Here is a 12,363-nt window from a genome sequence, read left to right as displayed (position 1 = left end):
TGAATATGTGCTACACGCAGCATTTCTTGCTGCAATCTAGAATACAATTGTTTGAGGTAATGTACTTTCTCCTCAAGGAACTCTATCACTCCCTCTCCCCCCTCCCTCTCTCCACCTCTAGTTGTTTTTCTCGACCTCCCCCTCCCCCCCTTCTCCCAGAGAATGGGCAGCTTCCCAACTTGCTAACAGAAAATAAAGAAATATTCAAATTCCCTCCTCAACACCACCACCCAGTCCCTTGTTACCATGGAGCCCCCAATGCCCGTCTCAGCTTGGGTTGCCTGGCCCTCCCATCCACCTGTTGGGGGCACATATAACCCGCCCCTCCTCACTGCTAAGCACCGGCTCCCACGGGATCCTTCCAGAGAACAGCAGGTACCTGTGCGGGTGAACAATTCAACAATAAACAGCCTGGCTTTAGCAACAGCAAAGACGGTATATCCAACTCAGATCTCCAGCATATTCCTGGACAGTTCTCTTTTGCTGTTTTTGCACCTGTCCGTTCTTCCTGGTCCAGCATGTATTCAGTTGAGCTTATGAATTAACATCTTGCGGACAGGTAAGAGACCATCGCACGCCTGTTGGATGCTGTAAACGGCCATCTTCTGAGCTACTTCTTTCGTAACACAAAAAGGCCTCTTTTGTCATAACACAAAAAGGCCTCTTCGGTTGTGCTCTTGCCATATGCTTCCCATAAAGAGACTTGATTCTGCAGAGGAGCCCATAAAAATCTGTTCTTCAGGTCCCATACATTGTCGGAATATCTTCGGAGGTTTTATCGGTCGAACTTGGTCTTTCGGGGAAGAAACCCGCACTTTTGTCCCTGCTTTGAAGATTGAACCTTGAATTTTCACCTTTGTCACTTAAAGACTTACTGTCTTTGGGTTGCTACCACCCCATAATCTGGGTTACCCAGAAAGCAGTGGAGGAAGAGGTGTCCTGTGGGCGGTAGATAAGGACCACCCACAATGTCCTCTGCAGGGCTAGAGATCTTGGCCATGGGCCTGTGCATTTTGGGATGGTTGGGGAGCATTATCTCATGCGCCATGCCCATGTGGAAGGTCACTGCTTTCATTGGGAACAACATTGTTGTGGCGCAAATCATCTGGGAGGGACTTTGGATGAACTGTATTGTGCAGAGCACTGGCCAGATGCAGTGTAAGATCTATGACTCCATGTTGTCCCTGCCTCAAGATCTCCAAGCTGCCCGGGCCCTCATGGTTATTTCAGTGCTTCTGGCCATCTGGGCCCTGTTGGTGGGCGTTGTGGGGGCCAAATGCACCAACTGTGTAGATGATGAAGGTGCCAAGGCCCGCATCGTCATCACCTCCGGATCACTCTTCATCGTCTCAGGGCTCCTCATCCTCATCCCTGTGTGTTGGTCAGCCAACTCTATCATCCGTGACTTCTACAACCCGCTGGTGGCCGAATCCCTCAAGAGGGAGCTGGGAGCTGCTCTCTATGTCGGCTGGGCAGCTTCTGCGCTGCTTCTCCTTGGGGGCTCTCTGCTGTGCTGTTCCTGCCCACCACGAGAGGACCGCTACCCACCGCCACGTATTGGGTATTCTGCCCCAGCCAGATCCACTGCGCCACCAGGCAGTGGGATTGACAAGCGGGACTATGTATGAGCAGGTGTGGTGGTGGAGGTGGACTTGCTAGATGTTGCCAGGCCCAAACCCTGACAGGAGTTGGTGGCACAAGGACTTTTTATGGTGGAAAACTGGGGCAAGGCTGATTGGTCGGGGTTGGGCTGTGATATCTGGCAATTTTGGAATGTGTGTGTGTGAGAGCATGCGCGTGTGCAAGTGCATGTGTGAGTGGGAAAACATGAACAAAGAGATACACGAAAGAATGAGCAAACAGTTATGAAAGAGATGAGTGCAGCAGCGCATAGGAAGGAAATGCCAAAGCAAAAGGTGCAGAGGTTGGTCGAATGAAAAGAGGAAGATGGGCTGAGAAGTTAACGGCTGAGTAAGACCACAGTTGTGGGAATGGGAAGTGTGAAGGCAGATGAGTGAGGATGGAACCGCACCAGTGGACAACCAAATAAAAGCAAGAACAGACTGAGGAGCGGCAGGTGAAAATATGAGAGAAATCAACACATGGAAAACTGACTGCTTTAGTCACACAACTGTGCCCTGAGGATGTATGGTGGAATTCTGTTCCTTCTCCCCCCAAGAACGAAAGACTGCACAAATGTGAGGGGAAATGGGAAAGGCAAAGAACGAGGGAATGAATAAGGAACAGAAGGCACGGGATGCAGTGAATCAAAGGGAAGGCAAACCAAGCCAAGCACTGACGTAAAGAACATATGAGGGCATGGAAATTGTAGGGAAATGGGAGAGTCAGTCACAAAGGAAAGTGTATGGCCTGCTTTCAGAATGGCAGAGAGGAGGAGGGCTGGCTTGGCAAGCAGTCAGGGGAACGTGGCAGGAGACCCTGACCCTGCCTTACTTTCAGACTGGCGCTGTTTGCTCACTGGTTAATAATTTGTTAAAGATTTGGTTATTCCTAGGGGCCCAGACAAACAGAAGGGGCTGCTAGCCCCCTACCTCTCTCTATCCATCTATTGCAACCTGCTTCAGCCAGTGTCAAGACAAAATGGATCCCTCTCACAAGCACACACATACATACACAATATCACCAGACCTCACTTCCCTCACATGGCTGGCACCAGAACCCAGCCACTCCCCACATTCTTTGGTACAGAGGATGGATTTAGGGGAGTGGGGGAGACACATAGGGTCCTCACCCCAGCTCTGGGGTGTGTGCTTTTCTTCAGAGGCTTCCCAATAAAAGAGAAGAGGGGTGGCTCTATGAGCTGATTCTTGACTGGAATAAGAAGGGGTCACTAGCAGGGGTCACTCTTCTTGTGGTCCTATTCCCTGCCCAGCTTTGTGTTGTCTTCCTCAAAACCGTGTTATTCAGATAAAACAAAATATTTGTAATCTGGATGTCTCAGTCTTCTTTTGGGATGGGTGAGTGGGTAGGAAAAAGGGAGAAAAACCTAAATGTGACAGGATGGGAATGGGAATGAAGACAACTCTGTGTGTGCATGAGTGAGAGAGAGGGGTGGGGAAGGGTGTTTGATGAACAACACAAAGCCTCATTTCCAACAGGACAGGTGTTATGGCTCACTTCTGGAAGCCGTTACCCCTTTGTCCTTTATTTTCTGGGACTGGTGTAAATTACAAAAGAAAGGAACTTTACACATGCTCTAGAACTCTTTACCACTTTACACACATCCTTGTGTTGCATAGAAGATCGATAGCATGAACAGCCTCTCTGAGCACAGCAAGCTGCTCTGTTGCTGCTACTGTGGTGATGTGCTACAGAACTGGTTCAGAGTGAAAAGGAGAGAGGTGCCAAAGAAGATCACGCCCGAAGATGTTGCCTCCCCTTTGAATCTGAAGCTCTGATCTCCTCCTGGGTATGTTGGAAATGGCTATAGTTATGGGAGGGAGATGGGACTGGAAAGGAATCCATTCTCCATGGGGACTGAATCATCTTTCTTTTCAACCTAAGGGACGATTTTAAAAAAACACCTTCATATAACACATGAAAACAGAACTATTAGTTGGGTCTAAGGAGAAAAAAGAGAGAACCAGACGGAGCTCAAATGAAGCTTAGTGGTATATATTTATTTCTCTTCTCAGTGGGGACCCAAAGCGGCTTACATCTTTCCCCTCTCCTGCATTTCCCCCCTTAAAACAGCAAGCTTCCAGAACAGAGCAGGGAATCAGACCTAGCCGCTACACCACACTGGCTCTCGCTATGTGTTCTACAGAAAGGCAGAAAATTATGCCCGGAATGTGAGTAAAAGGAAGGGAACTGGAGTGAACAGTGAATGTACATGGGAGCAGAAAAATGCCTAAATATAAAAAGTACAGAGAGTGAGTGCTGATCCAAGCAAGCACTTTTGGTAAATCTATCACAAGGAAATTGACCTGCTGAGTTTGGGGGAACCTAAGCAGGTGAAGGAACAGGGAAGGGGGGTATTTTAGGGAAAGCAAGTGTTAATTTATAATATGGGCCAAGATGGAGCAACTGTGTTAATGGGGCTGTGAGAGGTTATCATGCCCTTCGTTTCCACATGTTAGGGAGAGGGGGTTGTTCGAATGAGAAATACATTCTGCCCATGATAAGTGATACCCTGTCCTTTATGAGTACTATACATGTTTCAGGACAAAACACTGAAAAACAGATTTCTAGGGTTTAGTCATACCTCAGATTGAAACCTGTGTTCTTGAGGCAGAATACAGACAGACACAAACTACAATGCAGCTTTTGCCATTCCAAGGTGGGATTTTCACCCTTTCTCACCCTCACTGACACCCAAATAGCTTAGGCCATTGCTGTCTTGCCATAAGGACAGAAGCATTCCTGATGACACCTCCCTTGATCTAGAAATGGAGGTCAGATTTTCTGTGCTCCCCCCACAAGGAAACCTACCTTGGGGAACAAAGCCTCTTGTCCCCAAACATGGGAATGATGCATTTTCTCTCAGGGGCAGAGGCATCAATTACACCTGTTCTTTGGCATCACCACATGGCAAATTCTTGGCATTCCCCTGAAATGGACACGGTGGGAATAAGATACTTATTTAGAAGAATCTACTAAGGAAAATGAAAGCCCAGTTTCAAAAATTAAGAACAGACCGTTTTCACTTTAGGCAGCACTTCATTAAATGTTAAAATTTATTTATTGATAAATCATTTCTTTAAAAAAAGAAGTTCTGGGATTCAGGTCAGCTGGGGAACTTCCAGATCTACCACAGTCCTAGGGTTGCCATCTCCAGATTGGGAAATTCCTGGAGACTTGGGGGTAGCCCTTGAAGAGGGTGGAGTATGGGGAGGGGAGAGGCCTCCGCAGGGTATAATACCACCTTTCAAACCAGCCGTTTTCTCCGGGAGAACTGATCTCTGTTGACTGGAAATCAGTTGTTATTCTGGGAGATCTCCAAGCCCCACCTAGAGGCTGGCAACCCTATTTCCTGAGATGTTGGGGTAGGATATGTATTGATGGAAGAAACACCATTTGTACATGCCCAGAAATATTCTTGACTTTTCTTGAGCAAGGGCTGAAGCCTTCCTTCCACTCAAATTAAGCTCCTGCCCTGAGCTCTGGGTCAAACGAAGGCCCACCTGTGGAGAATTTAATATATCCTGAGAAGATTCTAAGATTAAGAAGATTCTATTCTAAGAAGAAAGAGGGATAAAATTACCCCACCCCCACCCACTCGCCTGCTATCATTCTTTCCTATCGAAGGCGGGCAGTTTCATTTGAGCCAGACTCACAACAATGAAACTGAAGTGGTTTGAAGAATGAAGGCATTTTCTTTTCCTTAAATCACAAGGGTGAATTGAAAAGCTAACATTTTTCAAACAACTCAAGAAAATTTTATAGAAGTATAAGAAGGAGCCCATCTACTATTCTCCCAAAGTCCTCTGCACCCTACTAACATCTCCCTCCTTTAAGAACATTTTCCTTTGAAGGGAACCTCAATCCTTTCTATCCTGGCAGCAAGGTAAGAGCTTGGCGACTTCCCCCGCTTTTGACAAGTGCACAGACGTGCTGACCTGTACTTTCCCCCTTTCCAGTTTTCTTGGATGTGGGCCCAGCAGTCAACTCCCCTGTAATGCGAGACCCCTGCCCGGCTTGGAGGGGTACCAGTACATTCCAGTGCCAGCCAGCGCCTTCCACGGCCAGACACGTCGGCACAAGGAGGCCAGTCTTCTTGGCATGTGAAAGACTCTCCTCCATCCAGATGGGCACGAGGTGAGAGGAGAGAGAGAAAGGGATGGGGGTTGTTATGATGGACAAGCTGCCGCGAGGAGGCCTCTGTGAAGAAATGGGGTGGCAACCCCAAAGATTATGCCATCTGGTCCCTGCAAGGGCATAGCTAGCTTTCCTCTCGGGGTAGGGCTGAAACATTTCCAGGTAGAGCCAGACCCTCCTCAGCTAATCTGAATGCAGGAAGAGAGTCTGGAGTGGTGAAGCCAAAGTCCGGAAGGTTCTCCACCCCCTGCACAATGAACAAGTCGGCAACCCTTGTTTTATGTAACCGTGTTAAACACCTCAGTGTATTCACTGAGCCTAAAGAAGGGACTTTTCCTCCAGCATTTTTTCTTGTTTTGAAAACAGGATTCTGTTCTTTAAATGGAAACTGCTATGTCACCAATGTAAAAGTTTGGCAGTAGCTTCTTTTCTTTATTTATTTTACAAAATTTATATCCTGCCTTTCTGCCTTCACAGGAGCTGCCAAGCTGGGTACTCAATTAAAACAAGCACAATAACATCACATTTTAAAAACCACCCAAGAAAACCAAGATTAAGACACTAAAATACAGAACAGAACAACAATTAAAAACATTGGGCAGGAAGGATGGATAGCTGAGGGGATGCCAAACAAAACAAAACAAGTCTTCCCCCCTCTGGTGGATGATGGCAATAGAAGGGGACAGACAAATTTCCTCAGGGAGAGAGTTCAAGAGTTTTCCTGCCTCTGCTGGGAAGCCTTCTCCTAATCTCAGAAGGTGGAGCACCCAAAGTAGAGCCTTTGAGGATGACCATAAAGGGCATAGATGAGGCAAAAATAAACACCAGATGGGGCGCTGCACCCAAAAGCCTGGTCCCTGGTTACACACCTGCCCCAGGTGCCCCCAAGATACACCTCTGTTTCCTTAGCTGTAATTCCAGCTTCTCCTGCTATTCTAAGGACCGCAGAACTGTAGCTGGTTAAGACCTCTGCCCTAATTCCAATTCTGTACCTTAGATTCACTGGTGCCACTAGTCCTTTACAGATGTTACATTCACCCACAACCAGGTATGCCCTGATGTATTTTGCATGTACACACAGTTTTGATATGCATGAACTGATCATTGGACTTTTTAGATCTCTGGCTTGTGCGTACCAAAGCTGTACATGCATCTGAAATACATGTGTTGCCACTGTTTAGAGAACATGAAGACTGCATGTTGAGAGCACTGCAGGTAGTAAATGCTGCCTGTAGGTGTAACATTAACAGGTTGCATCCTACCAGGTTTTCCACTAGTGAAAAAGGGAGGAGGGTCCCTTTTGACCATCCCAAAAGGCTCTGCTATGGATTAGGAAATAAAAGCCATGTGAGATGGGGGCTGAACTAAATGAGAAGAACTGGGCAAGACTGAGTGGAAAACTTGGCTGGATCTAGTCCCATGGTCCCAAAGGACACATCCACATGGCCACATTTCGCATGTTGTCCTTCAGATCTGAACATCTCATCCCCTATTTTCAGTCCTTCCCCACAGGCACAGCTTTCCAAACCTGCACTTTTGTGTCCTACTGTTCAGTCACCCCTCCATACTATTTACATATCCATCCCTAAAACATGTCTGTAGTATTACCACATCACCCACAGGGCAGGTTTGGGTGGGAAAGAACTTGTTCTGTTAGATGTTAGTTCATTTAAATGTCAGGGAAGTCAACAATACCCATTGTTTGGGTTGACAAAGACATCATTAGGTAAATAAAACTGTATAAAAGAGAACAAAAAACATTAACTGAGTAGCAAGGGAGGAGGAGGGGAAACCCTTGCAGGCCTGGTAGCCATCTTCAAAAAGCAAGTTTGGGCTGAACAGTAATAAAAAATAATAGTTGCCCTAAAATAATAAAAGCAATTTAAAAAGGAAAAAAAACACTGAACCCTACAATTCTAGCTTCCCAATATGTTAATTTGTCCCCTTCTGTCCCTTTCATTCAAGCCACCCATTGACTAGAATATGCATAGCGCTCATCATAGCTGAGAGGCAAAGTCTTCAAAACACTTTATATCCCACCATAAACCAAAGATTTGCATAAGACTGTAATAGGTTCAGTCCCTTTATTCAGCACCCAGCTGCATGTGTAGCCAGCAGTGCAACCAAATGCAGAGTTATTCAAGTTTAGACCTGCTGAAATTTAAATCAATGGTTTTAGATGGGAGCAGCTGCACAGGGTTGCGTTGTAAGGAATGAAAGTTTACATATTTTTACACAATGCTTATTGAGAGGTGCAACCCTCCCAGCTGGTCTGCTGGTGGTCAGTTTTCAAATCCTTAGCTATCTTCTGCTGAGTGATGCCTGCCAAAGACAGACACTTTTATTATTGTAGATGGATGAGTTACACCTACCACAGACAGATGGACTGGCAGAAATGCATATCACCTACCACAGACAGATGGACTGGCAGAAATGCATATCCTTTTAATAGTATAGATTTACTTCATTTATACGTCATACATCCTGAAGCCAGGGGCCAATTTTGAGGCTCCTAGCTTTATTTTCTGAGGAGTTATGCCTGAGGAGCTATGGATGGATCCTTTTATTATTAATCTATACTCTGTTTTTCTCCTCAGTGGGACCTAGGCATCTTATATCATTCTCCTCTTATCCATTTTATCCTCTCAACAACCCTGTGAGGTAGGTTAGGCTGAGACGATTGGCTAGTCCAGTTTCACTCAGCAGTTTCCCATGGCAGAGTAAGGATTTGAATCCGGCTCTCTCAGATATTAGTATGACACTCTACCTGCTACACCACAGTGGCTTACCAGTATTATATATCTAGGGATTACCTGTTAAAGAACATAACACAAAAATGCACCTGCACTCCAGAGTGGATGCTGGGACATCTTGAAGGGGAATGTCTCCCAGTAAGGGGGAGGGGAGCTCAAAGCTTATTTTGGAAATAAGAACTGGGCATCTCGTTATTTGTCTATTAAAGTAATTTATGTCTCGTATCTATTTCATCCATAAAATGTATAGGTTACCAGTCAAAACAATGATTATAAAATTGCTATTAAAGCCATCATGAAGCTAATAACCCCTTACTATCTTTTTAATCATATCTTAACCAGATTGCAAAAACAATCCATCATCAGTTAAAATTAGCATCAATTAAAAAGTATTATGTAGAGTAACTAGTAAAAAAACCCTTGTAAAAAGGATCTTAAAGTGTTTGATGGAACGTTCACAAGGATAGAGAAGGCAGCCACCCAGTCTGTACCTCTGACATGGGGACACGCAGAGAAAGAACTCTGTTGACAATATGGGGCAGGCCTGTACAGGAAGAGGTGATTCCTGAGATAATTGCCGTCACAGATATTTAAAATTTTAAAGTTACTGCCTGAAAATGGTCAGTGAGCAAGCAGTTGGGCTCCTGGACTCCCACAAACCTTGGCTGCCCTGCAGAAATCTCCCTGGGACATGATTTTCAGGTGCTGAAATTCCCAATTACAAAAAATGTGCCTCCCCATTACAAAAACAGTTTTGAAATTCCCAAAATTTGGACATACTGAAAATCATGCCCTTCAAAGAAACCCAGCACAAATTTTAAATGAAATTGTTTAAAGTGCATGTCTCAATAGCTATGTCCCCGTATCAAGGAAGGACAGTGCAGATGACAGGAGAAGCCCGCACATGGACCCCTGCATGTGATTTTGAGATTCTGCATTCCCTTTCTTAAGGAGTGGCTGTGTAGTGGCTAATAGGACAGGGATCCTGGTTCCAAATTCCAATCACAACTGCATAGGAGTTAGCCTTACGACTGTAGGGATTCTTTTTGCCATTGTAAATAGGATTGCAACAAAATTTAGAACTGCCCCCTATACATCAATGTGAAATTATTGTGTTAGGTCTTAAAGTGTTCCAGTGTTAGGTCTTAAAGTGTTAGGTCTTAAAGTTTTAAATATCTGTGACTGCAATATCTCAGGAATCACCTCTGCCTGTACAGGCCTGCCCCATACTGTCAAGAGTTCCTTCTCTGCGTGTCCCTATGTCAGAGGTACAGACTGGGTGCACTGATTCAGTGACGCTTTCATCCTGAAGACTGGAGATGCTGATTAGTCCGGTAATGCCTTTAGTCTCCCCCCTTTCCTAGCTCTGCCATTGTTGTTAGTTGTTTTGTATCTTCTGCTTTGATCCAAAGCATTTTTGAAGCACGTACTAAAAGAGCCATTTAACAACTGCAAATAACCACACATGGAACAGACAACACATCAAACTACCTTCCTTACCTGGAATTCCTGAAGAAGCTCCTCAGGAAGAAAAAACAATATCTACAAGTGCCCAGTGCACTTGGCACCAAATGAAGCTGAAAAAACCGTTAACGACTGTCTAAAAGAAATCAATTTGCAGAACACAGTGAAAAATAAGAAAATAAATTAAATGAATTTATAGCTTTACAGGGATAAGTGAATGTTCCCTATTTTGTTTTTTTGATATGTTTCATTTATATTTTTCATAGTTTCCATTCTTGGCTTTTCGTGATTGTTGTTATGGATTTGTTTGTATTGTGCTCTCATGCGGAATCTTTCAGAAAATATAGTATTGACACGTACACTCATGTGTCACATATGCGTATACTATTTACTGATACTCAAACAGAATAAAAAATGCACTCATCTTTTCCATTAAAAATCACTATGAGGAAAAGAAAATGGTGCCAAATAAAGCATTACGGGTTCTGTTCACACAAGGTAGAAGCAGAACCAAAATGCTGGTTTTGTTGAGAGAAATTCAAAATCATTTCTAGTTACAGCAGATTCTTTGGATTGGATCCAGAAATTAATTGGCACACAAAATGAGAGCAATGGGTTGAACAATCCCATTTTGTGATCCTGAATTTAATCAAGTTTAACAGTTTTGAAACAGTTTCTAAAGGCTAAAATAGACTAGAGAATACTTTTAAAGAGGAACATTTGCCTTTCATCTATGGATTCTTTTTACCCCTACTCATACTCTGGTATCTGGGCTAAGAGTACACACCCTCCATTGGAACAGCCTGAAGAGGCTATTTATCAAATCCACCCTGCATCCCCACCCCAGCTTCCTGGCTAGAATTGTCCCAAAGCCATATTCAATGCTGTCTTTTCTCCTTTCAAGAACAATTATAGAAAGATAACCTTGTTATTCTATCAGTTTGGTTGCAACAAAGAATCTGTTGGCACCTTAAAGACTGCCCAGTTGATTGTATCAGAAGCTTTTGTGGGCTAGAACACATTTCACCAGATATGCCACACAATTTCCTTCGAACCAAATCTCAGCTCCAGTTTTCAAAAGGGGTTCAGTCCCAAATAATGTTGGGAGCACTTCTGAACACATGAAAACTGCCTCTCTCTCCCCCCACCCCGCCCTTTTAGCCCTCACAAATTCAGATTAGGATAAAGGCTCCACACAGGAATAGGTGTGTGTCCTCCCTGAAGCCTGTATATGAACCAAAATAACACAACCAGTTTTGTGTCATTATGGTTTATCCTAATAAAAAGGTATGACATTAATTTTTTTTTTGGTTTGAACTAACATGGTTACCTGCAACCTGAGTCATCTGAGGAAATCTTCAGAGGCCCTGTACTGTCCAACCCTGTAAAGCAACTGGTTATGAGGAGCTGGGCTTCCCCAGTTGTGGCACCTGACAATGGAACATCCTTCTCATGTCTGTTCTCCTGGCACCATGTGAAAACTAGCCTTCCCTCCACCCTAAGAATTATGTTCTCCAGCTGATAATCTAGAGATTTGTTCTACAACTACAGTGCTTGATGTTGCCATAACAAAGGAGAACCTCTGTATTTTGGAATAGCATACCTGTTGCCTCAATGCACAACTTGTGTGATTCCTTAAAAGCATTTGGCTGGCCACTAAGTGTGTAGATCACCTTGTTTCTTGGGGGTAGCTAACCTTCTCCCACTTTTGAAGACTTTTATTCCCCCCTAATCTTTGCCTCAAAGGGGTAGCTAGGGGGACCTAGCAGGTACCCAAATGCTGCCTCCCTTTCCTGAAGATGGAAATCAGTGCTGATTTATAGGAGGAACAAAATTCTCTCATTTGGCCCCACTCTCACCCTTCCTAAATAGGCTGCTTGCTAAGCACCCTTGCAATTGAACCCCGCTAAAACCAGTAGGATTAAAGAAGGAAATTGTGGAGACTTGCTGTCTGATCTTTTCTACAAAAGCCTCCTCAAGGTTTTTGAACTTTCCTCATTCAGGTGCAGTGCAGGGCAACAGATTCTCCAGACCGGTCTCTGAAGTACTGTGTGGAGGATACAGCCTCTAAGAAATGCATCTGGTTCAAATTCCTGTTCAGCCATGCAGCTTTGGGCCAGTCACCACCTGAGAGCCAAGCTACAAGTGACGCCTGACACAGGTTGGACACTTGTCATTTTCCCTCAAGTTTTGATGGGAAAGGTAGGCATCCTGGTCTTGCAGCTGTAATGGAGAGCCAAGCTGTAAAACCAGGACACCTACATTTCTCATCAAAACTTGAGGTAAGCTGACAAGTGTCCAACCTGTGTAAGGCATCTCTTGTAGCTTGGCTTTGAGTCTAAGCTATTTTATTGTTGTTTTAAGAGTA

The 12,363-nt window shown here is 44.6% G+C and overlaps 1 protein-coding gene across 1 annotated transcript; it reads left to right on the top strand.

Annotated features, from left to right (window-relative positions):
- The first annotated feature begins 354 nt into the window (after positions 1-354).
- On the top strand, positions 355-2,935 carry LOC129340129 (claudin-9-like). Its single transcript, XM_054994722.1, has one exon. It carries the CDS (start codon positions 969-971, stop codon positions 1,626-1,628), a length of 660 nt encoding a protein of 219 aa, XP_054850697.1. The 5' UTR covers positions 355-968; the 3' UTR covers positions 1,629-2,935.
- The last annotated feature ends 9,428 nt before the right edge of the window (positions 2,936-12,363 follow it).

Source organism: Eublepharis macularius, chromosome 12 (assembly GCF_028583425.1).
Source record: "Eublepharis macularius isolate TG4126 chromosome 12, MPM_Emac_v1.0, whole genome shotgun sequence".
Taxonomy (NCBI): Eukaryota; Metazoa; Chordata; class Lepidosauria; order Squamata; family Eublepharidae; genus Eublepharis; species Eublepharis macularius.
The sequence above is the reverse complement of the archived record's forward strand: the minus strand, read 5'-3'. Positions and strand labels throughout refer to the sequence as shown.